This window comes from Spea bombifrons, chromosome 6 (assembly GCF_027358695.1).
Source record: "Spea bombifrons isolate aSpeBom1 chromosome 6, aSpeBom1.2.pri, whole genome shotgun sequence".
NCBI lineage: Eukaryota > Metazoa > Chordata > Amphibia > Anura > Pelobatidae > Spea > Spea bombifrons.
This window is the reverse complement of record NC_071092.1, coordinates 47534426-47558700: the sequence shown is the minus strand read 5'-3', so window position 1 is coordinate 47558700 and position 24275 is coordinate 47534426. Positions and strand designations below refer to the sequence as shown.

The following is a 24275-nucleotide window of genomic DNA, read 5'->3' as shown; positions in this document are numbered from 1 at the left end:
GGGAAAGTGCTTTTTTTTTTTTGGAAGGGGGGGGTCGTTACCCGTTAATTCTGACCTCTCTTTGTCCGCTTTGGTGAATGTGAGAGGTTCTGGGGCCGCTCCTGGTTTTATGATGTGGAATTCTATGCCGACCAACTGCCTACGAAAAGCTTATTTTTAGAACAGCGATTTTTGGGGAAAAAAGAGTTGTGGGAAGACCCCCGGAGCAGAGTCTGGCAGGAATTAGGCAACGAGGTATCCTTGTTACGCGCCGATGTCCTGAGCCGCCCTGCTCCTAAATCCACGCGGCACCGGGTACGAGCCGGCAGTCTGCCCGCTGTCTATAAAACTACAAAGGGTTAACAGTCTCTCATAACGTATAGGTCTCTCCTGAAGTGGCCGTGTGTTTTACAGGCCGTTGTCGGCACGCATTGAACCTGCGCGGCAGCAGCAGAGCTCGGAGTGAAGGAGGCAGCGACATGTTGCTGGGGCGGAATAATCCGCACCGTGTTCGCAGCCGCTGACACTTCTCTGATTCCACGAGTTCACAAGAATGTGAGAATCGCGGCAGTGGTTTGGTGTAAATTAATAAGTTAAACGTTCCGGCCGGAGGATCGGACTCCTGCAGACGGTCTGCTGGGTATTTTAACCCTGTCCTCGCAGAGCACCCCGTTATACGCGGCCTTTAGTCCCGTGATTGTCTGGAAGGTGTTCGGTGACTCCGGGGCATCAGGGTGACCACGTCTGCCATGTTTTGCAGGAAACCTATAATTTTTACATAATGCTGCCCGTCTAGAAGTCTGCCGGGGAGCGGATCCGATGCACATAGCGCGACTACACACCGCGGGGAGAGGGATCCCAAATGTTATAGATTTTTGCAAAGGGGTCGAATGGCCTCCCAGTAGAGGCGGTAGAGGCCACACCGGTGCCTTCAGAAATCATTTGGATCGGCTGCAGACTGTAACGGCCGCTTGAGCCGAGTTTGGGGAAACGGTTTGTAGATTCAGCTGCTTGTCAGCGGATTCTTCACTCGTTTCATCTGAGTTCTTGGTTACTAATGGGTTAAACTGAGACCTGCAGTCCTCAGCCAGGTACACCTGAAGTAAAGTATTTACACCTGAGGGGTTAATAGCCCCCTATTTACATCCTGGCATACAATACACTTCATTCCATATATATTTATTTACCCCGGGAGGGGGGAGGGGGTTACGTCACCCAGGTCCAGCTGGTAACCGTCATTGGACGTTGCCCTTTATTCTGCCTGCGCGGCTTCGCTGATCTGCCTGCGGGCTGGTAGGTCGCGCATGCCTTCTCCCGATCTGCATTGTACAGCCTGCCGTTAACTGCTCGTTGGGTCGGTTTAGTGATTTAACCATTTAATTATCCCGGCGGGGGGTCGTCTGCTTGAGAATTTCACACCAAGTGCTTTAAATTCCTATCCGTACCGCGTGGCTTTCTGCGCATGTTCCCAGTCACATGCCACCGGCCCAGCTAACAGATTTCCTGCATGTAGCCGTTGTACAGCGCTATGGAGTCTGTTGGCGCTCTGGGGGAATACACAGTAATTCTATCTATCACAGCCCTCATAGGCCCTTTAATGCTGGCTGAGAGTGTTTGTAATGAAAAGGAATCCAAATGCATAGAGGGACTCGTCGTAATATTTTCCATGCATTGGGGGGTTTCTTGGCCGCGAGTTCCTTGCCTCGCAGAACATGTCTGCTCAGCGGTGCGCATGCGCGACGATTCTCACATTCTGGAGGCAGTCGCGTGTTCAGTGAAATCACGTGTTTTTAGTAAATGTGGAATTTTATGTCCTGTTGTTACTTTGTGTCCGCTGGACCCGCAGGGATAGAAAATAAATTGGACTTGAATGAGAGGAAGCTCTCTGATCGCGAGCCTGGGGAGGACTAACTGCCCCCGGCACCTGGCGGCTGCTGTGTGTTGGGCTCCGGGGTCCTTCTCGATCTCTCGGGTCAGGAAAACCTCCCAGAGAATAAACGTGAAGAACGGTCGTCCGGCCGCGGGGCCGTCCTGCTCGGCTCGCTGTTTACGAGGAAGTGACGCAATCCGACAGCTGCTCAAACCGGTGTAGCTTTCCGTTACCGGCACCCGCCTGTTATTCCTCCCCACAGGACGGAAGGTTCCTCCGCAATGGAGTGCAAGCTCTTTGGGATCGGGGGTCTTGCTTGAAGCCCGTTTGTGTGCTGTGTCCACTAAACAGCGCGTCGGGAAACAACGCCGAGGCCGTTCTGAGTAATAGCAGCATCGTTTTCTGTATATAAACATTAACCCTTTCTGTGTCTTCCTTTTACTGGGTCTCACAAAACTTTATTGTTCTTAATGATAAACAGATAAACACAAACCCCGCTGATCGTAAAACTCCAGAGATCGGTGAAATAAACGTTTTTGTTGCAACCCCCGGCGTCTACCTGGAGTGTAACGATCTCTGCTTCCAAAAGAGCAAATACGTTATTTGCCCCCCCCCCCCCCCCCGTCAGCTGGGAGCCCGGTGGGGGGGTCAAAACTGCAGCTTCAGTGCCTGCCGGATACACAAACCTCTCACGCAGCCGTCGGTGACCCCGGAGGATCCCTTTTTGTTGTAGATCTGACTTAAAATCCCCCCCCCCCCATCTGACTGCAGACAGGCCGCTGGCTCCCAAGGGCCAAAGCCTCGCTCCTGTAATGGCTGGGGGGCCGTTGCACGGATTCTGAACGTGCCGGAGTAGGTCAGTGGATTTGTAGGTCGCGTTGAGTAACCAATTACTTCTCTGGTGCCATCCGGGGCTCTCCTGGCTGATTACGCAGCGCCTCGCACACTGACACCCATTCTTACACTAATGTCCCTGACCGGGTATAACATAACGTTACCGCGTCAAGCAGACCGAGAGCGGCGCCCTGTACCGGGTATAACATAACGTTACCGCGTCACACAGAGCAAGAGCGGCGCCCTGTACCGGGTATAACATAACGTTACCGCGTCACGCAGACCGAGAGCGGCGCCCTGTACCGGGTATAACATAACGTTACCGCGTCACGCAGAGCGAGAGCGGCGCCCTGTACCGGGTATAACATAACGTTACCGCGTCACACAGAGCGAGAGCGGCGCCCTGTACCGGGTATAACATAACGTTACCGCGTCACGCAGACCGAGAGCGGCGCCCTGTACCGGGTATAACATAACGTTACCGCGTCACACAGAGCGAGAGCGGCGCCCTGTACCGGGTATAACATAACGTTACCGCGTCACGCAGACCGAGAGCGGCGCCCTGTACCGGGTATAACATAACATTACCGCAAACATGGAGGAAATCCGTGCCGGCCGTGGGTAGAACGGCAAACGTACGTAAAGATCAAGTAATGAAATACCCTCCTAGTAGCCCCCCTGCTTCTTGTTGCCCCTGCACGATGCCCTGATGCCCCGTGTATTAATAATGTATACTTCTGTTTATTTAATGCGTGTCCTATGACATCACACGTGTGCAGACGCCGACACGCGAGGTTGGGAAATGTCACAGAAAGCATTCCCCCCGTGCGTCAGGGATACATCGTGCCAAAAACGCTCTGAAACGGGGACATTTCGTAACACCTGCCGTGCATCCATTAATCTGCCCCCCGGGGGCAGCCGCTGCTCGTAGGGCTTTACTTTAAGGAGCGCCGGGTCTGGTTGGCCGGCCAAGCATCGTGGGAGTTGCAGTCGGCTGCACGAGCTTCATTCCCTCTGTGGTTTATGTAGACGAGTCCCTCGCATGAATCTGTACAGATCTCGGGTGCTGCACAGCCCGGCCGCCTGTTTACAGCGCGAGAGAATAACTATCGGGAATATGAGGAAGTTTTACTTACTGAGCGGGTGGTAGATAAGTGGAGCAGCCTCCCAGCAGAAGTGGTAGAGGGTAATACAGCGAGGGGATTTAAACATGTATGGGATAGGCATATGGCTCCTGAATCTAAGACTAGAGGGGGGGGGCGAATGGGGCCGCTGCTAGTGTTTGCTTTGTAAACGGAAAACGTCTAATTATAGGACATGTCGGTCGGGGTTTCACAGAAGCATGTTTATATTCCTGCACTGTATTCATTTCTACCGCTTTTGCTGGGAGGCTGTTCCATTTCCATTTTTTTTTTTTGAGGTGGATTGTTTGATTCCAGGCTCCTTGTTGCAGGACGGGGACGCGGCTCCGGCACCCGTGTTCAGTGAGAACGCCTCTGCCTGGCCGCCCCCGCCTGTCTCCACTTCCTGCAGGCCAGAAATTCCTGTAAACGCTCCCCGTCCTCGCCGGCCACCGCAGGATTGCAGAGTTTATTTTATTTGTTTCACAACAGGAAACTCACGAGGGATTTAATCTTCCCTCCCCAACACACGATTAACAAAACGAGCCTAAAGCGTGCGACGCCGGGCATCAGGGGGCCACGGCCGGCTCACCTACTCAGACACCTTTGGCACGGTTGGCTGGGTGCCAGGAGCTTTTGCTCTAAAGTAGTCATACAGACACTGCACGGACTCTCTGCTCTGGTGGCTTTTTTAATGTCTCTTCCGTTTCTATAATGCATGCTCTGATTATCGAGTGTATAATAGAGGCGTGTATTACATCACAGGGTATATGTGTCAGTATTTAGTAGATTGGGGCCTCCCCGCGCTCTGGGAGTGAGGGGTATGTGGAGTGGCGCCGGATCTTCACTCGGCGTCTGCTTTTGCCCGCTGGGCCGTTTGCAGGGGCGCCACGTGAGGCTCCTGTTCCCGGCATGCAGAGCCGTCACGGTATTGGGTTTGTTGATCTCACCAGCTTCGCCTAACGTTGCGAAGGGCCAACCCCGGCCCATGGGGGCTTATTCACTAAAGGGAGCGTTATGGCTTTAACCCTTTCATTCATTGTGAAGTGTCCATACTGTCAGGTTTCTGCAGCAAAGGAGAAGAAACCTCACTGATTTCTCTCTGGATTTCACGGGACCAGCAGGAGAAGCCGGGGGCAATGAAGCTGCAGCTCCCCTGCTTCAGTGAACAAGCCCCTGGGTTATGAGGACATAGGCATAATGCACTGTAAATGGGAGCCTCGCGAGCACCTGGCCCTCTGATAGTATTTGGATACACGGTGTGGGGATGCATCGTTTCATGCGCGGCTCCCAAAATGCTGCAGTTTCGTAGTAATACATGTTGTTCTTTGTATTTACCCCAACACATGTCATTTTTTACTCAGCCTTTAACTGTCTGAGTGCCGGAGAGCGGACTGATACATTGTTGTGCGTTGCCTTGCACTCCCCGTGGTGTTTATAGGGTTAAGGCTAGACCTTCGGCAGGTGTGCGTTCCTCCCATGAACGCGTCCGGCGGTGACTGTGCAGATACTCGGCACCGCTCTATGACGGCTCTGCGTTTTCTGTGCGTTTTCTGTGATTCAGCGGCTTTGTTGCCCGTGAGCTTGCAATCCGCCGGTGTTTATTGTGACAGCCGCCTGTAGATCTGATCCGGTCTGACGCGGAGCTCGCGGGTTTCATCCAACGGGAAATTAGTGAGACTCGGTCCCGGCTGGGGTTTGGAGCGTTTCTATTTACCACGAACACTCCGTTTATTGCCCTGTTATCTCACCAAACATCAATCACATCACTCTGAGCCACGGGGGATCTGCAACGCCTTCCGCAGGGGCCCCCGATTACTAGAAATAAACAGGGCTTCCTGGCCAGTGATGTCAGCCTTGCAACAAACAGCAGCTTCTGTATTGGGATATACTGGGATATATTGGGATATACTGGGATATACTGGGATGTATTGGTATATAATGGGATATAATGGGATGTACTGGGATATATTGGGATGTACTGGCATATAATGGGGTGTACTGGGATATACGGGGATATAATGGGATATATTGGGATATATTGGGATATACTGGGATATAATGGGATATACTGGGATATATTGGGATATACGGGGATATACTGGTAAAGCGCAGAAGCCGTGTCTAGGATGTCTGCAATATACGGCTGGCGTAGGGAGAAAAGGTTCAGGTCGCAGCGCGGGGACGTGAAACGCTGCCGGGGGTTAAACTTCTATTGTTGACAAAGATTAAAGTCTAGCTTTGCGTTCCGGGTTTTTCTCTCCACGCGGGTGTAACGGCCCTTCCGGCCCCGGTTTTTTCCATTTGCTGGCGTTAGTGCGTAGTCTTGGTTTTATACGCGTGGATTTTTAAGTTCCGTGATGTAAGTCATAAAGGTGAAAAGTTTGGATAACACTACAGCTTCCTCGTCAGCGGCATTAACCCCCGAGTGCCGAGCGATGTTAACCCCCGAGTGCCGAGCGGCGCGGTCAGGGAATGGCGTAAAGAACAAAAAGCTAAACAAAGATATATATATATATATATATATATATATATATATATATATAATTTTCTCTTCTCTCTCTCTCTCTCTCTCTGGGCCCTAAAGGTTTTCCCGCAAACGCACGGAAGTGTCAAGGGTTAACCCCTCTCCATCTCTGCCTGGGGTCAGTAAGGTTTATCGGCTGGATGGGTTGGGTATGGGAAGCGTGAGCATGCGCGCTGCGCTGTAATAAAAGCTGCTTTGTCTTATTGATCGACCTTAAGCTGGACGTCTCTGCTCCCCGGCCCGCGCATGCACTTTGATGCAAGTGCTAGTTGTCCTTTTTGCAAATATATTGGGGGGTCTGCAGAATCCCCCCATTAGAATTGCCACTTTCCCCTTAGCCAAAGGCCTGCAGGAGATGCAGGGCCGGCTTGAAGACGCTGCGGGCCGGGGTCCATGCAGACCCCACGTGTGGACAGCAGCCCCTAGGAGTTCTTCTCTGGGCTTCAAGCAGCCAACCGGGGGCAAGAAATGTCTGACTGTGGAGGAGGAGGAGGGCAGTTGCTGTATCAGGGCTGCTCTTCATACATAAATCTAACGGCCCCTCCGCTCCATGAAGAAGTCCCAGCGTTCCCGGGATCCATGTGCCTGTGTGCTGTATGTCCCCACCATCCATGCATGTGTGTGTGCTGTCTGTTCCCGTGATGTTCCATGTGTGCGTGTGTGTGCTGTATGTTCCATGCGTGTGTGTGCTGTATGTTCCATGCATGTGTGTGTGTGCTGTATGTTCCATGCGTGTGTGTGCTGTATGTTCCATGCGTGTGTGTGCTGTATGTTCCATGCATGTGTGTGTGTGCTGTATGTTCCATGCGTGTGCTGTATGCGGATTCAGCCAGAAGAGTTTATTGTTTTGGGTGAAGTCATGTGATGAGTTTATTAGGGGGGGGGTTGGATTTGGATGAGATCTCCACACGCTGACTGCTGGTTTTTATAAACCTCTCTCCCCTCTCTATTCACACGGAGCGTTCAGAATACTAAAGTTCATTATTGTGCTTTTTTTTCCCTGGGGGCTTTGGGGGGGGTTCTCTAAAGCATTCTGCATATAACTGCATGTACCGGCACTCCGCTTAAAGCAAAGCGAACACCCACCTCTGAGACCTCCGGCCGCAGCGAGCCGACCGCCTCTGAGACCCCCGGCCGCAGCGAGCCGACCGCCTCTGGGACCCCCGGCCGCAGCGAGCCGACCGCCTCTGGGACCCCCGGCTGCAGCGAGCCGATTTCATTCTGCTGGTTTATTCATTAAAGTTAGGCTGTCCCGTCTTACAGTAAATGCCCCGGGGCAATTTTATAGAACAACCCCCCCCCCTTCACTCATTGCTTCGATACAAAGTGTCGCTGACTTGCGTGTAACGGATCTCGCCGTTCTCTGCTCCGCTTCCAGCACAATCTCCCCGCAGTCAGGACTTTCACCGGGACAATGCTGCCAAATCCATGCTCGGAATGGTCTGGTGGGCGACGCGTTCGGTTATAGGGGCTGGATGACCCCCCCCCCGATGCTAAACCTGATGCGGCCGGGATAACGTGCGCCAAAGCGGCTATTACGTCTAAATCGATGCGATAATAATACAAAACCTAAAAAAAACACAGATTCCGTTATTCTTTGATAGCCGTTCCTCTAACATTCCATTTAAAGTTATTTTTATTGGTTGAATTGACTTAAAAATGATGTTTCCCTGTTTTTTTGGTTTTTTTTTAGTTTTTAGCAGAAACTCATGTCTCCTTTTATTAAATTTTTTTTTTTTTTTAATTTTGTTCATAGAACTCACCAAAGATGTCGGCCAAAACAACCAGCACAAATAACATCGCGCAGGCCCGGCGGACTGTTCAGCAACTCAAAGTGGAGGCCTCTATAGAAAGAATAAAGGTAACAACCCAGGGACTGAATCGGCGGGTTAGAAACGGAACCTGCCGGCAGATCGGCCCCATCCGGCCCCCATCCAGGCACTTGTTTCTCCTGCTGTAAAGACTAAACCTTAATCAGTCGTTGGTCTCGTCTTAGATTCAGGAGCCGTATGTCTATCCCATGCATGTTTAATACCCGCACTGTATTACCCTCTACCACCTCCGCTGGGAGGCTGTTCCACTTATCTACTACCCTCTTAGTAAAGTAAAACTTCCTATCATTCCATCTCAGCCTCTGACCCTCTAGTGTTTAGATTCTGCTCTCTTGTAACGTTTCTGTGTTAAACCCTGTTATGTATTTAAATGTTTCTCTCTCTCTCTCTCTCCCTCGGGTTTTCCCCCAAGCTGCACATATTCAGGTCCCTCAGTCCCTCAACGCACGCCGTCTACTGGGTTTTTGGGGGGTCTACTATCCGGAAACCCAGTAACGGGGTACGGCCGGCACTCTCGCTGGTCTCGCGGCTCCTGTGGCTTCGAGTAATCGCTTCCTATCCTTCCAGGTTTCCAAAGCGTCGGCCGACCTGATGCGCTACTGCGACGAACACGCCAAGAACGACCCTTTGCTCGTGGGGATCCCCGCTTCCGAAAACCCTTTCAAGGATAAGAAGCCGTGCATCATATTGTAGTATCTTTCACTGGCAACAACCCCCTCTCCACCGAAACCTCCAAACCCGCTCTTCTTACCCAAATTATTTTAAGGGTTTCTGGTTTCCACTTAAGAGAAAAAAAAAAAGAAGAAAAAAAAACTTTAAATCTCTACCAATGATTCTTTTTCTATTTTTGTTTTTTTTCTGTATAACTTTCTTACTCTCGGGAACAGTCTTTTTAAAACCAAACCGTTGTACCGAGGACCGCGGCCGCTGAATGTCTCTTTACCGTACTGTCTGTCTAACGTGCGGCGTCTCGTCATCCACCCGCGGTGTTCCTCGTCACCAAACCAAGACCAAAGTTGCCTCTCTGTGGCCGGCCCGGGTGGCCACGAGTGGCGTAGTGCAGTTAGGAAGCCGCCTCTGTGTTTAACCCCGCGAATTCCTCGTTTCTGTTTGCCTGTCACGGCTTGTTGCAGCCGCTCGGCCCTGAATGTGTTAATTTACGCCGCAGAGTATCGGCCCCCGGTGGGGTTGCAGAATAAAGATTCTCGCGAGAGATCGCTGGCCCATAGCGACCCGATCTGGCAACGTGCGGCTGCCATACTTAAAGTGCCGGCGTCGCCAATTAACCCCTTCCGGGAATCTCCAGGTATCTGACCCCGGGAATGTGAGCCCAAATAAACCCGCATCGTGATTTCATTCCACGCCAATATCGTTATCGATTTTAAGAAGTCTCCGGTACATGCGCTTCGCTCTGTCTGGTTGGTTTGGGGGTCTGTCTGGTTGGTTTGGGGGTCCGTCCGCTTCCCGCCTCAGACTTTCAGGGATCTAAATGGAACCAAACAGTGAATCGCTTTTGTTTTTTGTGCGCGTCGGCCGATCGGTTGTCGCTACGAGTCGTTAATGAACTCTCCAGCCGTGCGTTGGACACCAAAGCATTGTTTTCACGTCGTGTAAAGGGATGCGGACGCCGTGACGATGTGTGACGCGATGTGTGCCGTGACGAGACGAGACTTATTCCAGCCGCTTTCACGCCGTCAGTGTTACAAATTCCCAGCTTAATCATGAATATAAAAGACTTAAGATTTTACCGTCCCTTTAAGAAGCTTCTAGAAGATCTGTTCTGCATTTAACTCGGTATCTGAAACCAAGAGCTGATTGGACTATTCGGTTGGTTGCTATGGTAACATCACCTTCTAAAGCTTTGCACCAGAACCCCATTATATACATACCCCCCCCCACCGGCATTGCTCCCTACCAAATTTTAAGTGCCCCCCTGGGATGTAAATTGAGATTTTCTTAGTGCCATAGTGGTTTAGTAAAGCATACAGTCCTCCCTGGCACCTGTAGGGTTAAAACGCCGTAAAGACGTCTCTGTCCGGACAGCGCGGGGGTCGCGTTTACAGCTGATAAAGTTTGCAAGCGCTTTCTTTTTCCTCCCCAGATACGAAGTATCGCCGCTGATATTTTCTTGCGGCACGGAATGCGTTGGGAAGCTTCTGGCAATAAAAGAAACGCTAGATTTTTTTTTTTTTATTGTTTTTTTTTTAAAAGTTTTTAGAAAACTGGTGCTTTGACACAATGCCATAGATTTTAAATAAGCCCCCCAAACCCTCCCCCCCCGGTGTCTAAATGACCGCTTTATATATGTTTTTTTTACATACATTTTTAACTCTTATTTGGTCATTAAACAGTATTTTAATGAAGTAAAATCAAGCCAAGGTATTAAAGGTTTTTTTTCCCACAAAGGGGTGTTTGTATGATCACGATAATATATATTTTTTGTTAGAATACATTCTTTACGTGCCATAGTGCTTCCTGCTGTGATTGGTTGATAGCGACCCTGTCCAGCAGCGGAAGGGTTAATGCATTTTACCAATCGGCGCGGGGTTAACTTCTGTAACGCCTGCTTGTGACGGATTTGCTGAGCGCAGGGGGTCTTCCGGTTCGGCCGCTTAATCCACGGCAATGGTGATTTTATCAGATTTGTGAAAATTTGCGACTGTTCCGGCAAATTTAAGTAAAACACTAAAATGTGTGTTAGTAGCGGGCCGGTCGTTTTCCCGCTGTGTCTCGGATGCGGTGTGTAGTTCTGTTGTAGAATCGGGACGTTTTCTAAGCCAAAAAGTAAATTGCGGAGCTGGCGGGGTAACCAGAGGGGGGGGGGGTCTTTATCCCGCGGCCAGGTAACGACGTGTGAGAGCGAGAAGCGAGTGGGGCAATCGGGGCAGGTTTCTTAACTCCGCGTTTCCCTGCGATATCTCAGACAAACATCCTCTTCTGCGGTGACATCCGGCTCCTCGGCTGTAATCAGTGTTTGTGATTTAGAAGGACGTTGAGGTGTCGGATTCCGCTGACAATACCCCCCCCCATCTGTGTTGGAATGCAGACAGTATTTGGATATCGAGGTGTTAATTCTAATGATTCTCTATGGGGGGGGTTCTTTTTCTTTTAATGAATTTTTCACCAGCAGCCGCAGCTCCCCAGTGAGCCGTTCCGCTTCCTGCCTCCCGTTGTGGGTTAATGCCGTCGCTCGGGGGTTAATGCCGTCGCTCGGGGGTTAATGGTCTCTCCCCTGAGGCCGAGTTGTAACTGTTCCTGCTCCAGATGGACAGCAATATGCACTGTGCTGCTGGGCTCTCTGGCACACAAAGGGTGCAAAATGGTGCATCCAGCTCCGGGAAGCGAGACGAAGGAAAGTCCAGTCCCTTTATGCTTCTGGCTGCCGGCAGGGATTAGTGTGAGTTGGAGTTCAGCAGCACCCACAGGGCAACAAATGGCCTAGACTACTTTATATCGTGGCGCAGTACACTCCGTAACTCGGGCGACTGCCCTATTCTACTCGATGAAACTGTGCCGGGCTTTATCGCCTTTATGGTGCGTGGAGCCCTTAAGACCTTTCTTTAACATGCGCAGCTTCAGTCTTTGTGGAATTCCAGTGAGCGGCCATATTGCTTTTCACACAGACCTCAGAGGAGGTAAAGTATTCAGCCGCGACGGATCCGGTGTATATCTCCAGCTTTGAGATCTCACGCGACCTACCTCGGCCGCAGCCTGACCATAAAGTAAAAATGGCTGCTCCCGGCGCTCTCGTCTGATTTTATTCCGCATCACGCCCCCCCCCCATAGCAGCTAGCGCATCGCTGCACGATATTATACGATAGAAACGCGAATTTCGTGTATTTTCTCTGTAACCACTTTTTTTGATGCCAAGTTTAAACAACAAATGCCCCTAACTGGGAGAGGGTTTTGCCGGTTCCGTTCACCGGACGGGGCGAGCGCGGACGCGGATCTCGTTTCCTGCGTAGTTTCTGTAAAACAATTTTGAAAATGTTCTTTTGTTTTGAATGTCTGCAACTTTATTAAAGCGTGTATAAATGTCCTCAGTGTACCGCCATGCTGACGTCTTCGTTCATTTAACTCCATGTATTAAAGTTTAATAATTTTGAATGTGATTTTTATTTTTTTTTTATATCTGAATGTTTTCTTTCAAATTAATTTACCTGCTGGGGGGGTATTCTTTTAACTCTCATGCAATTATAATGTAAGGATAGGCATCCCCGAATTATACCGGGAGTCCTGCTTTCCTTTACATTTATTTTGGGGACCGGGAGTCAGCTGATCGTCTAGTATTTTTTTTTTTCCTTTGTTTTTTTTTAGTCTGCAGCTATTTTTGTAAACTATATTTTTCTATACTAACAATTTCACAAATTTAAAATACAGTAACTTTGCACCTCTCCCCCCCCAGACACTTTTTTTAATAACCCTTTGAACTAGATTTTCCTGGCAACCAAGAGGTTAATCGCCTTTTGCGGTGGCCGGCATCTGGTACTCCAGCTAACGTGGCCGACGTACAACTCCCAGCATTCCTCATTCAGCGCTCTGCACGTGGGACGGTTGTACGTTGGGGCGTGAAATGTGTTGCTGGTCACTGGCACCCAAAGGGTTAAATTTTTCCCGGCAAATAAAAGGTTATTTAATGTACGTCAGAATTTGGCAATCTTCTTTGGCTTCTTCTTACCTCTTAATGGTTCTGACCCGTCGGCAACGGATATAAAATCACATGAAGCCCCCCCTCGATTGTTGGTGAAAATGTTTTTATTTTTTTGGGTTCTTTTGTATGATTTTACGGTCAGTGTATATTTTTGTTAATATCATTGAAGAATATTCCGTCTTTCTAAAAAAAACTAAAACAGCAGATCATCAGGTTGTGAATCTGTATCTTTTTATCATGCAAATACAGCGATGTTGTAGCCACTCTCAGCGCATCTGTCTTTCTTACGCATGTTTGAAACATCCGTGTCCAGGACTCTGTGTAAGGGGGCCGGTCTGATACCCCCCCCACACCGCTCAACGGGTACAAATGCTGTAGAATATCATATAAAGTCTGCTAAATAAGGGAAGAGACAGAAATGTAGAATCTGCCAGCAGATTGGCCCCATCCGGCCCCCGTCTAGTCGCCCGTTTCTCCTGCTGTAAAGACTCAAACCTCAATCAGTCGTTGGTCTCGTCTTAGATTCAGGAGCCGTATGTCTATCCCATGCATGTTTAATACCCTCACTGTATTACCCTCTACCACTTCTGGGTGGCCATTCCCCTTATCTGCTACTCTCAGTAAAGTAAATCTGCCTTCCGTTCCATTTAAGCCTCCGACCCTGTAGCCCGCTCCGTTGTTCTGTCTACATGCTTCCTTATCACGGTAATTCAGCCCTCTTTATAGTTTAATCAGCCGGTCACTTTCCCCAAATCTGTCATTAGTCCCATATTCGTAATGCAATGAAGTATACAATGTGTACTTCTTGGGATCTTCAGAATTATTCCTCCCCATCACTTTATCTCTCCCCTACTGTTAAATTGCTGATCTGCTCAGGCAGGCTTTAAGCGTGAGATCAGGGCAGGGAGTAGTGTAGATAAGGCAAGTTGTGTTGTCTTCCGTGTCCTGAATATGTGGCCCTAAGTTGCTACTGGGTGGAGTTCCCCGAATGGTTTACCCCCAGTTACCCCAGTTTGGAAACTGGCTCCCAGTTCACAGTAAAGTTGAAACGGCAACTAAAAGGGGTCTCAGCCACTAATCCAACGGCCCGATACAATTTAAAGGTGCAGTGTCACCGTCTGCATGGAAACCCCTGTTTAGGCTGTTGCCCGGGTAACCGGCACGTCACGGCCAATTAGAGATCCTCTCATCCTTTTTCACAGGATTCCCTTAAAAACGGGACGGACCGGACAAACCGGTCTCTGCTCATCAGTCCTTTGTGGATTGGGGTCTCCGAACTCTCTTTGTAATTAGAGGAAATCAAATAGAAACCGCCCTGAGAAACCCGACCCGCCGGCCAGGTAGAGACGGCCGCGTTCCCTGTCTACTTAAACGCCTCCAAGGAATTTCACGGCCGGAGTGCGGACGTTTCCACGCTTCACAAAATCTTCAGGGTCTGGGATCCTCGGCCCTCCGTGCCCTTATACAATCCCCCAATACAGCCCCTTGTACTGAGGGGGGGGGGATGCCCAAAATGTCCTGTCTGGCTCCTCGGCTTCACATAAAGTTTTGTCCGGCTTGATCCAGAATCCCACGGGATCTGTGATTACCGGCCCGCAGCTTGTCGTTTGTTTTTGATTCCTGCCCCGCACCGGGCTCATCCTTTTGCTTTATGATGTCATACAGAGAACCACAACAAATGAGGAATAAAAAACTCATTTAAATATTTTATTTTTCCGAATGTAACACGTTTTGTTTCCGCTCGCCTCGGTCTATAGAAAAAGTTTTTGTACCAACTTAAGGAAACAATGTATCGGCAAATCATAAGTTACATTAACGCAATAAATTACCAAACAGTTAACTTTAAATATTATAATAAAAACCTGAAATATTCCTCCAAAGTGTTTTTTTTTCTGGTTTCTTTCTGTACAAAAGGAATTATTTTTTCCAACCCCCTAAAGTCTCCCAGCAGGATTCTCTGAACGCTCTGCAGTCCGCCGGGGGTCCCGCCGCCCACTCCTCTCCGACTCGCTCGTGGTCCGCGGCCCACGAACCAGGACTCCCGAGTCTCTTCTTTGCTCGTTAATAATTTTAAGGATCGTCTCTTCACTGCAGACTTTATACCCTGGAGAGTTTTTGGTTTTATTTTTTAAGCTATGCATTTAAACTCCGCAAAGTATTTTTTTCCTTTTTTTTTTTAATTTTCAGAAGTTCAGGAAAAATTTCCGATCCGGAATCCCAAATGTTATCACCGCTCCGGGAGGTTGATCACCGGAACCCATTGATCCGCGTAGCGGCTTTCCTTGCAAAAGCAGATCACTTTTCCGAGCGCTGTATCCTTGCAGGGCGGCGGATGCGGATTCTAAAAAAAATAAAGAAATTTAAAATTAAAATTTGAAACCGTTGCAGAAACTATTTAAAACACTGAATTAGTCCCATTCGGCCCCCGTCTAGTCGCCCGTTTCTCCTGCTGTAACGACTCAAACCTCGATCAGTCGTTGGTCTTGTCTTAGATTCAGGAGCCGTATGTCTATCCCGCGCATGTTTAATCCCCTCACTGTATTACCCTCTACCACTTCTACTGGGAGGCTGTTCCATTATCTACAACCCTATGCAGCTCAGGGCCTGCAGAAACCCAGATATTAAGTAATACTCTTGCGTGCGTAAGATTCGGGTTCTGCATCGGCACCTGTTTGATTGCGGAATCGGAAATCGCGCCGCAAGGTGCTTAAAAGAACACGGACATGTCAGAACAAGTCGGAAAGAGGGAAACCCCCTCCCAGCGGCGGATCAGGGAAGCTGTTGGCCAAAGTCCGTTTACAGACGAGAAGGGGGGGGGGAATGCAACCGTCAGAGAGCAAAGTCACTGTGATCTTGCAATTACCGAAACTCAGTCGGGGGCGGAGGGGAACCGGCTGAGGAATGCGGGAGTGAGTCAGCCCGACACAGAAACCGAGGGCAGGGCGAGCTCACAATGCCCTCCGCACGCCGATCGCTCTTCGGCTGGAGGGTTCAGGGGGGATATATTAACAGAGACGTGCGGCTATCCCAAAACCTCAACTATTCTGACTCACTAAAAAATGCCCCCAAAATGTTCCTAAAGCAGTGGGTAGTTTAGACATTACAAGCGGCTTTCTAATATTACCGGCGCTGCCTGCAGCCGTCAACTGCGGAAACGTTAGCCGTATCGCAGTTATACTGCCGCAGAGCGTTGCTACAAGAAGAAGAAAAAAAACAAATTGTTTGTACCATCACTGCTGGGTGGCTGTTCATGAAGCAACTACCTCTAAAGTCATTCGTCACACACATTATTTTACGTCCATAATGCCCACGTGCTTGACTCAAAAAGATTCCATCCGTGAGGGTAAATGTCTAAATAACCCCCCCTCCAAAAAAAAAAAAATGTAAGCAGAAACCCCGACAGCATAAAGAGTGTCTGTCAGCCGGTACCACCCGCCAGCCCCGATTCCAGGAGAGCGTCACCTACGTTTATCAGGATGCAATGCAGGTCGGCCGGTTCCCCCGGCTTGTCCGCGCCGCCCAGGATGTCGGCCAGCCGGCTCACGTTACCGACCCGCAGGATGTTGATGTCGTTCTCGCAGCAGAACGCCTGGATCAGGGTGAAGTGGATCTGCAGAGCGACGTCCTGGTCGTCCTTTTCATCTGCGGCCAGCAGGCAGAGGACCACGTTATCCGGATCCCTGCGACGGGAGGAAACAAAACACGGTTACAGATCTGCACCCCGATTAACCCCTTCCCTGCCCAAATAACCCCCCCATAAACCTGTCAATTAATAAAAACATGCAAAAGTGCAATGAATGAAGTTTTAAATGCGCTGATGATGCAATAAGGCACCCGCCACAATGCTTCGGATGTATGCTGGAGGGGGGGTTATTATAAAGCTCTTGCCCCAGGAATGCCCCCTACATCCCCGTAAAGTTGGAATCCTTACACGTTGAGTAGTTTGGCCGCCTCGTACACCCCGATGGTGATGGTTCTCTGCGTTTTGCTCTTTCTGAGCACTTCTTCCAACGCGTTTCCAACAACGTCCATCCTGCAGATAAAAAAAATGTTAGTGAGCAAGCGAATGAATGAATGAGTTAGTGTGTGAGTGCACAGCAGGTCCCAAAAAAAAAACACATCAGTCACCTGTGACTCAGGACAACAAGGCGAGCGATCGCTCCAAACAAACAGCCCGACCGAGTCACCCAATAACCTTCCCCGGCATGCAGAAACCGGTCATGTGACCAGGGTGCCTGATATCGGGGTCCACTGCACCCCCATGCTACCAGTGCTGCATATAATAAGGGGTCCGAGCAGGTCAAAGCGCACCCTGATACTTAGGTGACCCCCACCCCTTATCTCCATAGGTGCATTAGTGGGGTTGCATTCCCATTCCCTGCAGCCCTAAGGGGGGGGGTAGTTATGGCTATTAGGATAAGAGGTGGGTAAAAGAACCCCCCCACCTAAAATTAAATGCTGTCTCTTTACTAGTTTGAGGTAAATACTGCAATCGCTGGAAATGCTAGAAATAACTGCCCCTTTTACTAACTTTTTACCCTTTTAAAATCCCGAACCGCTCATCCGGGATGCCACCAATATCTGGCAGCGGGGGCAGCTGCAGAGAATTGCCCCCATGCTGGCGTTGTGCACCCCCCAGGCCCAGCTCTCTTACCTCCCCATACTCTGATCCCCAGTCAGTTCCTCCAGTGTCATTATGTCCGGGTCTCCTCGCTGTGTGTCCGGCAGCAACTCGTCCACTACTCGGCTTCTCACACTCTGCTGCCAGCTGCGCGCTGCCCGGGCTACATGCTCCCGCGCTCAGCCAATGGCCGCGCGTCTCATCTGCATAGCGCGCCCCTGATTGGTTTATGCAAATGACCTCCGGTCTCCCGCCCGTGAACTTTACAACCCAGGAAAAATAGCGGGTGTGGCGAGTAAAGCGAGAAGGGAGAGACAGGCCGGGATTGGTTGGCGGTCAGTCGAGGGGCGGGATTAGCCTGGGCAAAGGGTTGCTAGGTGATTGTAGCTGTAAACTTAAAAGGGGTAGGATAAAAGCGCTAAAAGCAACAACAACAAAAAACGAGAGAAAAAAAAAAAAAAAAAAAAAAAAAAAAAAAAGTCCTTTTTAAAACAAAGTTATTATAGATGATGATGTAGCAGCAGAACCACTTGCCAAGGTTTCCTCTTCTTGGCTTAGACAGGTAGAGTAGTTCACAAGGGGGTTAGTGGCTGCGCTCTCACGGATGTGTATGAAATATATAAAAGAAAGAAAAACACAATAGTGCAATATGTCTCAAAGCTTATTTTTGTTTGAAATGAAGGCCACAAAGGGCTACTCACATTTGGTAGGGGCTTCTTCAGTTAGCCCCAAAGTATACGCTTGGGCGATATAATCCTCGCCTTAAAGATTTCTTTGGCAGCACTATGTAATATGGGCTTCTTCAGTTAGCCCCAAGATGTGCATTTAGGTGGTATAATCCTTGCCTTGGAATTTCTTTAGCCTCAGCCTTTGAAGCAGTCTGGAGTGTCCACAGTTCCTTTTTGGTGAGCAATGATAGAGTTGCTCACTCCTCAGCGCATAGGTGGTAAAATCCCCACCAAGGATATAGTTGTGGCTGACAAGATATTTTGTCTTATAAATTAAAAAAGGTCCAGGAGCAAGATAAAAAAGTTTTTAAAAAAACTTATTTATTTTAAACTTTTGGTAATAAAAAGCAATAAAAACCAACAAAGGGTTAATATAAAATAATACACAAACGCGTTTCGCCTAGCACAGGCTTCCTCAGAGTGTATAGAGGTTGTAGCTGTGGTGTAACCCTTTGGGTACTGTAAGGATTTCAGCGCTTCTTGCCCCCAGCCTTTTCTGCCCCAGATATACACCCCACACAACGGAGTGCGCCCTCAAATACCTCTGTGCCCTAAATATCCATTAAAGCCCCTATGTCTGGGAACTGCCCCTGTGTGTCAGGCTAAATGGGGAGATTCTCAGTGTTTGTACCCCTGTCTCAAGGTCTCGGGGTGAAAGGGGAGATTCTCAGGGTTTTTACCCCATATAACTCCCTCACAGCCTGACCCCGGGCACTGCCAGCTGTTCAGCCACCTCATGGCATCAAATGCGGGTCGCTTGTTGCCCAAGAGTCCACCTGCGCATGGCCTACATGGCATGCAGAGCAGCTCAGACATCGGGGTTTATTCACTAAAGCGAGAGTTTGCAGGAGAGCTGCAGTTTGAATTCGCCATCGCAGGACATCATGAAAGCCCGGTCCAGAGAGCCGGCCCTGTAACCATGTACAATAAATCAGCAAACTAATTGTATTGAACTATACATTGTGCAGGGCCAGCTCAGCACCTACCCGGGTCAGACACGTTTATGTATGGTACAGAGTACACTGTCCTTCATAAATCCAGCCGGACGAAGTCAGGGGCCAATGTATGGATCAAACATCATACCAAAAGGTGAATGAACAGCGGGAAAGAAATCTGGGATGGGGCCCCCATATAACCACATAAAGCAGGTGCTTAGGGGCCCTGAAAGAGCCACCCCTGTATGCATGCATGATGTAATCATATATACATGTATATGGTATCTTCTAGATTGTAAGCTCCTTGAGCAAGGCTAACCTTAACTTTTGTTTCTGTCCTGATGTTCTTCTTGTGTCCTGTTTAACCCCTTGTACAGCGCTGCTGAATATGATGGCGCTATATAACATACATAACGCGCTGCATGGAATGACCTCCCGCGACCCCTGACCCTGAACTCACTCACTGATTTTCCGTCATGCGGAGCGGCCCCCGTCTCTACAGCACAATTTCCTATGGAAAATGGAATTACCCAAATCTCAGCGACCCCCGCCCGCTGGTCACATGATCAGATTAACAATCCCACCCAACATTGGACCGAGGGGTGGAAAACCCTGCTGCAGGATACAGGAGGGGCAATTATCGTGGAACACGTGTGTGCGTGTTCGGGCTGATCGGGAAAATCCAAAACGGGGGTTACTCAAAGTAATTCCACGTAACGTTATTTATTATCCTCCGTAGGGTTTGGGAGACAAATATCTTTGTTTGGAATCTACAAAAACTTTAAATGTACTTTTTAAAAAAATTCCAAAAATTGAATTAAAACATTTTCCGCCTTTTTCCCCCCTACATATTTCCAAAAATCACTGCGCTATGTTGAGATTCCCAACCGAATAATTACTGAATTTGCTGAATTTGACACTTTTGTATGTAAAAGTATCGTTAACGCTCCTGGTTACATTGATGCCCAAACCGGCCTCGAAAAATCATTCTTTCATCTTGAAAGTTCTGCATCGTCCAATTTTTACCGGGAACCTTATAATTATCACGTGGCACAAAGGGCAGCCAATGATAGGCTGTTGCCATAGAAACCCCCCCAAAAAAGCTTGTTAACAATTCCTGTGTTCTTATTACGCTATTAAAGCTTCGGAAGAAGGAATAAAATAACAGATCCGAGGGCTTTATCCGCTAAGCGGGCTAAAGAGTGAAATTCATGTTTTAAGTGGAACAGCAGCTTTAAAAGGACCCCAATTTCTGCCCAGAATTTTTTTTTCAATTAAATTCCGAATTCAATCGAGAAATCTGGATTTTTAGTATTTTGGAGTTTTGTTTCCATTCGTTTTACGGATAAAAATTATTTACCGAAACCCGACGACCTTTGGATCGTTGATACTGTCCCTTTTTTTATCGAATTAATTGATAAGATTGTTTTATACTCCGGCTCCGCGTTATACGGCAGGAAAAGGCTGATTTGGCGTTTACGTTGGTTCATTATGTCATAAAGTGGAGTAAAGGTCATGCGATCCTGATGACAATGACTCAGAGTTTATACACCTTGATGACATACTTCGAAATATCCAAAGTAATCGGCTCGAAACAGAAGAAGCCGGCGGATCGCGGCTCCCGGAACGGGGCGTTCAAACCCGAGGGAGCGAGGGAAGGGAGCGAGGGAAGGGAGCGAGGGAAGGGAGCCCTCGGAGGCGCTAGAGCAGTAAAACAAAAGATGGCCAAAACAGCAGGAAACTGCCCCAAATCTCTGGGGAGGAAGAGATCACAGAGCAGGGACTTGTAAAAGAAGGGAAATTCGTCTGCGCCGGGCGATAAAGGAGAGGAGGTTTACGAGCGGCGCATGCGCTGCCCGGAGAATGGGAATAAAACCCCCCAAAAAGTACGGAAATCCAGGGAACGTGCACGGTAAAAAAAAAAAAACCAAAAGCGGGCAAGTTGGGACCTACGCCCTAACTATCCGGTAAATGGGAAAACAACTCCAAAATACCCAATTAATTACAGGAAATTACTTTAAAAAAGGCGGATTTTAAATTCTCGGGGTCACACAGTCTGGATCATATATTAGACCCCCAGTTGGTGCTTTTGCTCCCAGTATGTTGTGGTTGATATCCCTGCTTGAATGCAGGTGACTCAATTTAGTGTATCTTTAAATAATGACAAGTCAAGGTTTCCATGAGGGCCGGTATTAGGGCCACACATATGGGTGACACGGCACAGAGGCTCAATACTTGTAACGATAGCAGCCGGCGCTGGGATTTCTGCATTAAAGTTTCGCTGATCCTCATCGTAACGCCGGCGAGCAATCGGATCCCAACCTTGGGAGGTTTCAGGATCTCCTGCGAGGTACGGGTGGCTCCTCTGTTAATGCAGGTGGATCTGTGAGACAGGGGTGCGGATTGATCCACCTGCAATGGCCGGGGCAGAAACCTCAAATACAGAGGCCGGGAATCTCAGCAGCCGGATGCTAAGTTAGGCTTTTCTCACCCCATCGTCTGACCGGCAGGGGCAGCTGTGCTGCGCACCTCCTATGTGCACCGCTATCAGCCCCTGCCGGGGGGCAATAAGCATGGGTGGGCTCTGCAGTAGGGTGTTTAGAGAGCTGCTTATGGTCGTATCACAGCAGGAGACCCCGTGGCCCTATACCACAGCCCGCTCAGAGCCCACCTGCCCTGGAGCGTCGTCTGGCCCCCAGCTTCTGGAGGCTACAAGTTCAATAATATATCAATGGTTGGCAGAGTATGATGGGAGTTGTGCTGGAGGTCGCACCGTCACAATAGATTGTAAGCTCACAGGAGCTCCTCTGCACCAATACGTCTTATAGAGGGTTAATAATATCATTAATGACGACAGAGATTTTCTCCACTTTTTTGGTTTTCATTTAAAATCCACGTTTTTAGGGACTGATCTCCTGTGGGGAGGGAATCAGAAGACGAGGGGGGGAGACTCCCCTCCGGGGGACACTGAGAAGGAATGTAATTAGGTTACCTGTTGACGCGGCGGCTCGGGGGTTAAGACACTGTAACACCTTTCCTTTTTGTTCACCAATCAGTGTCATTGCTCCTGAGAGAAACGATTGTGCACGGACTACGGCCCCCCTGGACCCGCTAACCCAGGCCTAGGCAGGATATTCACTGGTGGCAGCCCGTGGCAGAAGCAGCATTATCTAATCCACTTCCCGTCCTGGATTTCCCCCCCCGTTCTTTCCCTTTTGCCAGCCGGCCAATGATAACTCAACGTGTCATCGCCAGATAATTACGATTGCCCGGCTTGTGACATCACCGGTCTTACATCACGCTTTACAGAGAATCCCAGGGAAGGATATGAAATAAGATTATCCGCATTATTCCTTCACTTATCAGCGATCATAAGGTTATGGCTTGTCATTAATAGAGGCACCTGCATTCAAGCAGGGATATCAACCATAACATACTGGGAGCAAAAGCACCAACTGGGAGTTTTATATATGATCCCAGCAGGGTGGGGGGGATAGGAAGGAGTCAGACTGCGTGACCCCCAGAATCTGCCCCTTCACCCTGAGATTGGGGCAAACCCCTGATACTCAGGGTTCCCAGGTCTGTGTATCGCAGGTGATTATTATTCATCAGACGGAGCGGAGGACGAACTTCAAACACCTCAGCCAATCAACGGAAATATTTTCAGCGCCGCCGTTACGTCACCGGCGCGTTTCACGGAGTCTTTACGTGGAGTTTAGAGTTTTTTACGATTCCAACACAGAAGAAAATGCATTGGGGCGGAAATACTTAAATACACAGAAACCTATAATCTGCCGGCAGGTCGGCCCCATCCGGCCCCCGTCTAGTCACCCGTTTCTCCTGCTGTAACGACTCAAACCTTAATCAGTCGTTGGTCTCGTCTTAGATTAGCGGAGGGGGGGGGTCGGGGGAAACGGCGTGTGTTTTTGTTTATTGCCCCGTCGTGCTGTTTGCCTGCCGGTGTTTTGATGTCCGAGGCGTTCCTGTTACTTAGTCAGTTGTTGACTCAGAATGAAACCCAAGTTATTGTTTTCAGCATGAAAGGTATGAGGGTGTAATAGGTACCTGGAATCGCCTTCCAGTGGCGGTGGCGGGGCAGTTTCAAAGAGAATCTTATTGGAGGGTTTGGGATAATCGATAAACAGCAACCAGCTTTTGTGTCACGTGACAATTAAGTATTCCCGGGGAAAATATAAATGATCCATACATTTCACCTGATTAAAGAACTATCTCTGGGAAGGGATTAAGTCCTGAGAAGCACGGGGGAGGAGGGTTCTATTGCTGTAGTTTAGGGGTAAAAAGGGTTAAATTCTGCACCTGTAAGATTCCTGTTTCGGAGCGTTTGGTGCTTCTTGGCGGTGATTGGAGGAAGATCCCGGCCGGATTTAGAACACGTGATTGGGTAACAGCTTAAAGAGGTGTCGCTCGTCACTAATCCCATGACTGGCAGCCGTCAGAGTAACGTGTTTATCCCGCGCGCCGAGGACACACGCCGGTCTAGCCCTCTCGTTTATAACGTGATGATCTCACAAACGCTCCTTATTGCGCATGTTTCTCCGCTCTTCATCAACACAACGCTAAAAATAACATGGACTCACCTGCATTCAAGCAGGGAGATCAACCATAACATACTGGGAGCCAAAGCACCAACTGGGAGTCTTACATACGATCACGGGGGGGGGGGGGGCGGGTAGAATAGGAAGGAGTCAGACTGCGTGACCTGGAGAATCTGCCCCTTCACCCTGAGACTGGGGCAAAACCCCTGAGATTGGGGCAAATCCTGAGGGCTCCCAGGTATGGCCATAAAAAGGGGGAATCTCTCTTCGTTGTGCAGGTGTCTCTGCCGTTTTTTTTGTATTCTGTATGACCTCCTGCCCCAGGTTAGCGGGGGAGGGGGGGCAGAGGGTATGGGGGGGGCATCTGTATTTAGCAGAGTTTAGGGGTAAATAATCGCCGGGGAAACGGCTCAGTAAACTTGTTTCGCTCGCAGCTGTTTGTGTGTTTTTTTCGCGGCTGCAAACCGTTTGCTTCACACCGGCTGTCAGAACAAAAACACGCGGATCCGTCACCAAAACAGAGCGTTAACCCTTACACCGCTGCACGCCGAGCTGGGCCGCTCAGGGTTTTAGAAATATGGCCCCGGTCCCTTTACACATCAATAAATAAAAAAAAAAAAA

The 24275-nt window shown here is 49.2% G+C and overlaps 2 protein-coding genes across 2 annotated transcripts in view; one reads left to right on the top strand and one right to left on the bottom strand.

Moving 5' to 3' along the window:
* The window catches only part of GNG12 (G protein subunit gamma 12), a 33341-nt gene extending 24396 nt beyond the window's left edge, over window positions 1-8945 (top strand). The window contains exons 3-4 of the mRNA XM_053470045.1: window positions 8088-8192; window positions 8731-8945. Of these exons, the coding sequence (XP_053326020.1) occupies window positions 8100-8192; window positions 8731-8856 (219 nt within the window). The 5' untranslated portion in view covers window positions 8088-8099 and the 3' untranslated portion in view covers window positions 8857-8945. The remainder of the gene's footprint in view (window positions 1-8087; window positions 8193-8730) is intronic.
* Window positions 8946-14507: 5562 nt separating this feature from the next.
* GADD45A (growth arrest and DNA damage inducible alpha) lies at window positions 14508-17568 on the bottom strand. Its single transcript, XM_053470041.1, has 4 exons — window positions 17469-17568; window positions 16746-16847; window positions 16281-16494; window positions 14508-15155 (listed from the first exon to the last, which is right to left on the bottom strand). The coding sequence occupies exons 1-4, from the start codon at window positions 17507-17509 to the stop codon at window positions 15042-15044; spliced, it is 471 nt and encodes a 156-aa protein (XP_053326016.1). The 5' UTR covers window positions 17510-17568; the 3' UTR covers window positions 14508-15041.
* Between the last annotated feature and the right edge of the window lie 6707 nt (window positions 17569-24275).

Coding starts and splice junctions, on each gene's coding strand:
- GADD45A (XM_053470041.1), bottom strand. CDS start 17,509: ATGACACTGGAGGAACTGACTGGGGATCAGAGTATGGGGAG. Junction 16,848..17,468: donor GGGGATCAGAGTATGGGGAG/GTAAGAGAGCTG, acceptor TTTTATCTGCAG/GATGGACGTTGTTGGAAACG. Junction 15,156..16,280: donor TGCATTGCATCCTGATAAAC/GTAGGTGACGCT, acceptor TATTTTTTTTAG/AATCCGCATCCGCCGCCCTG.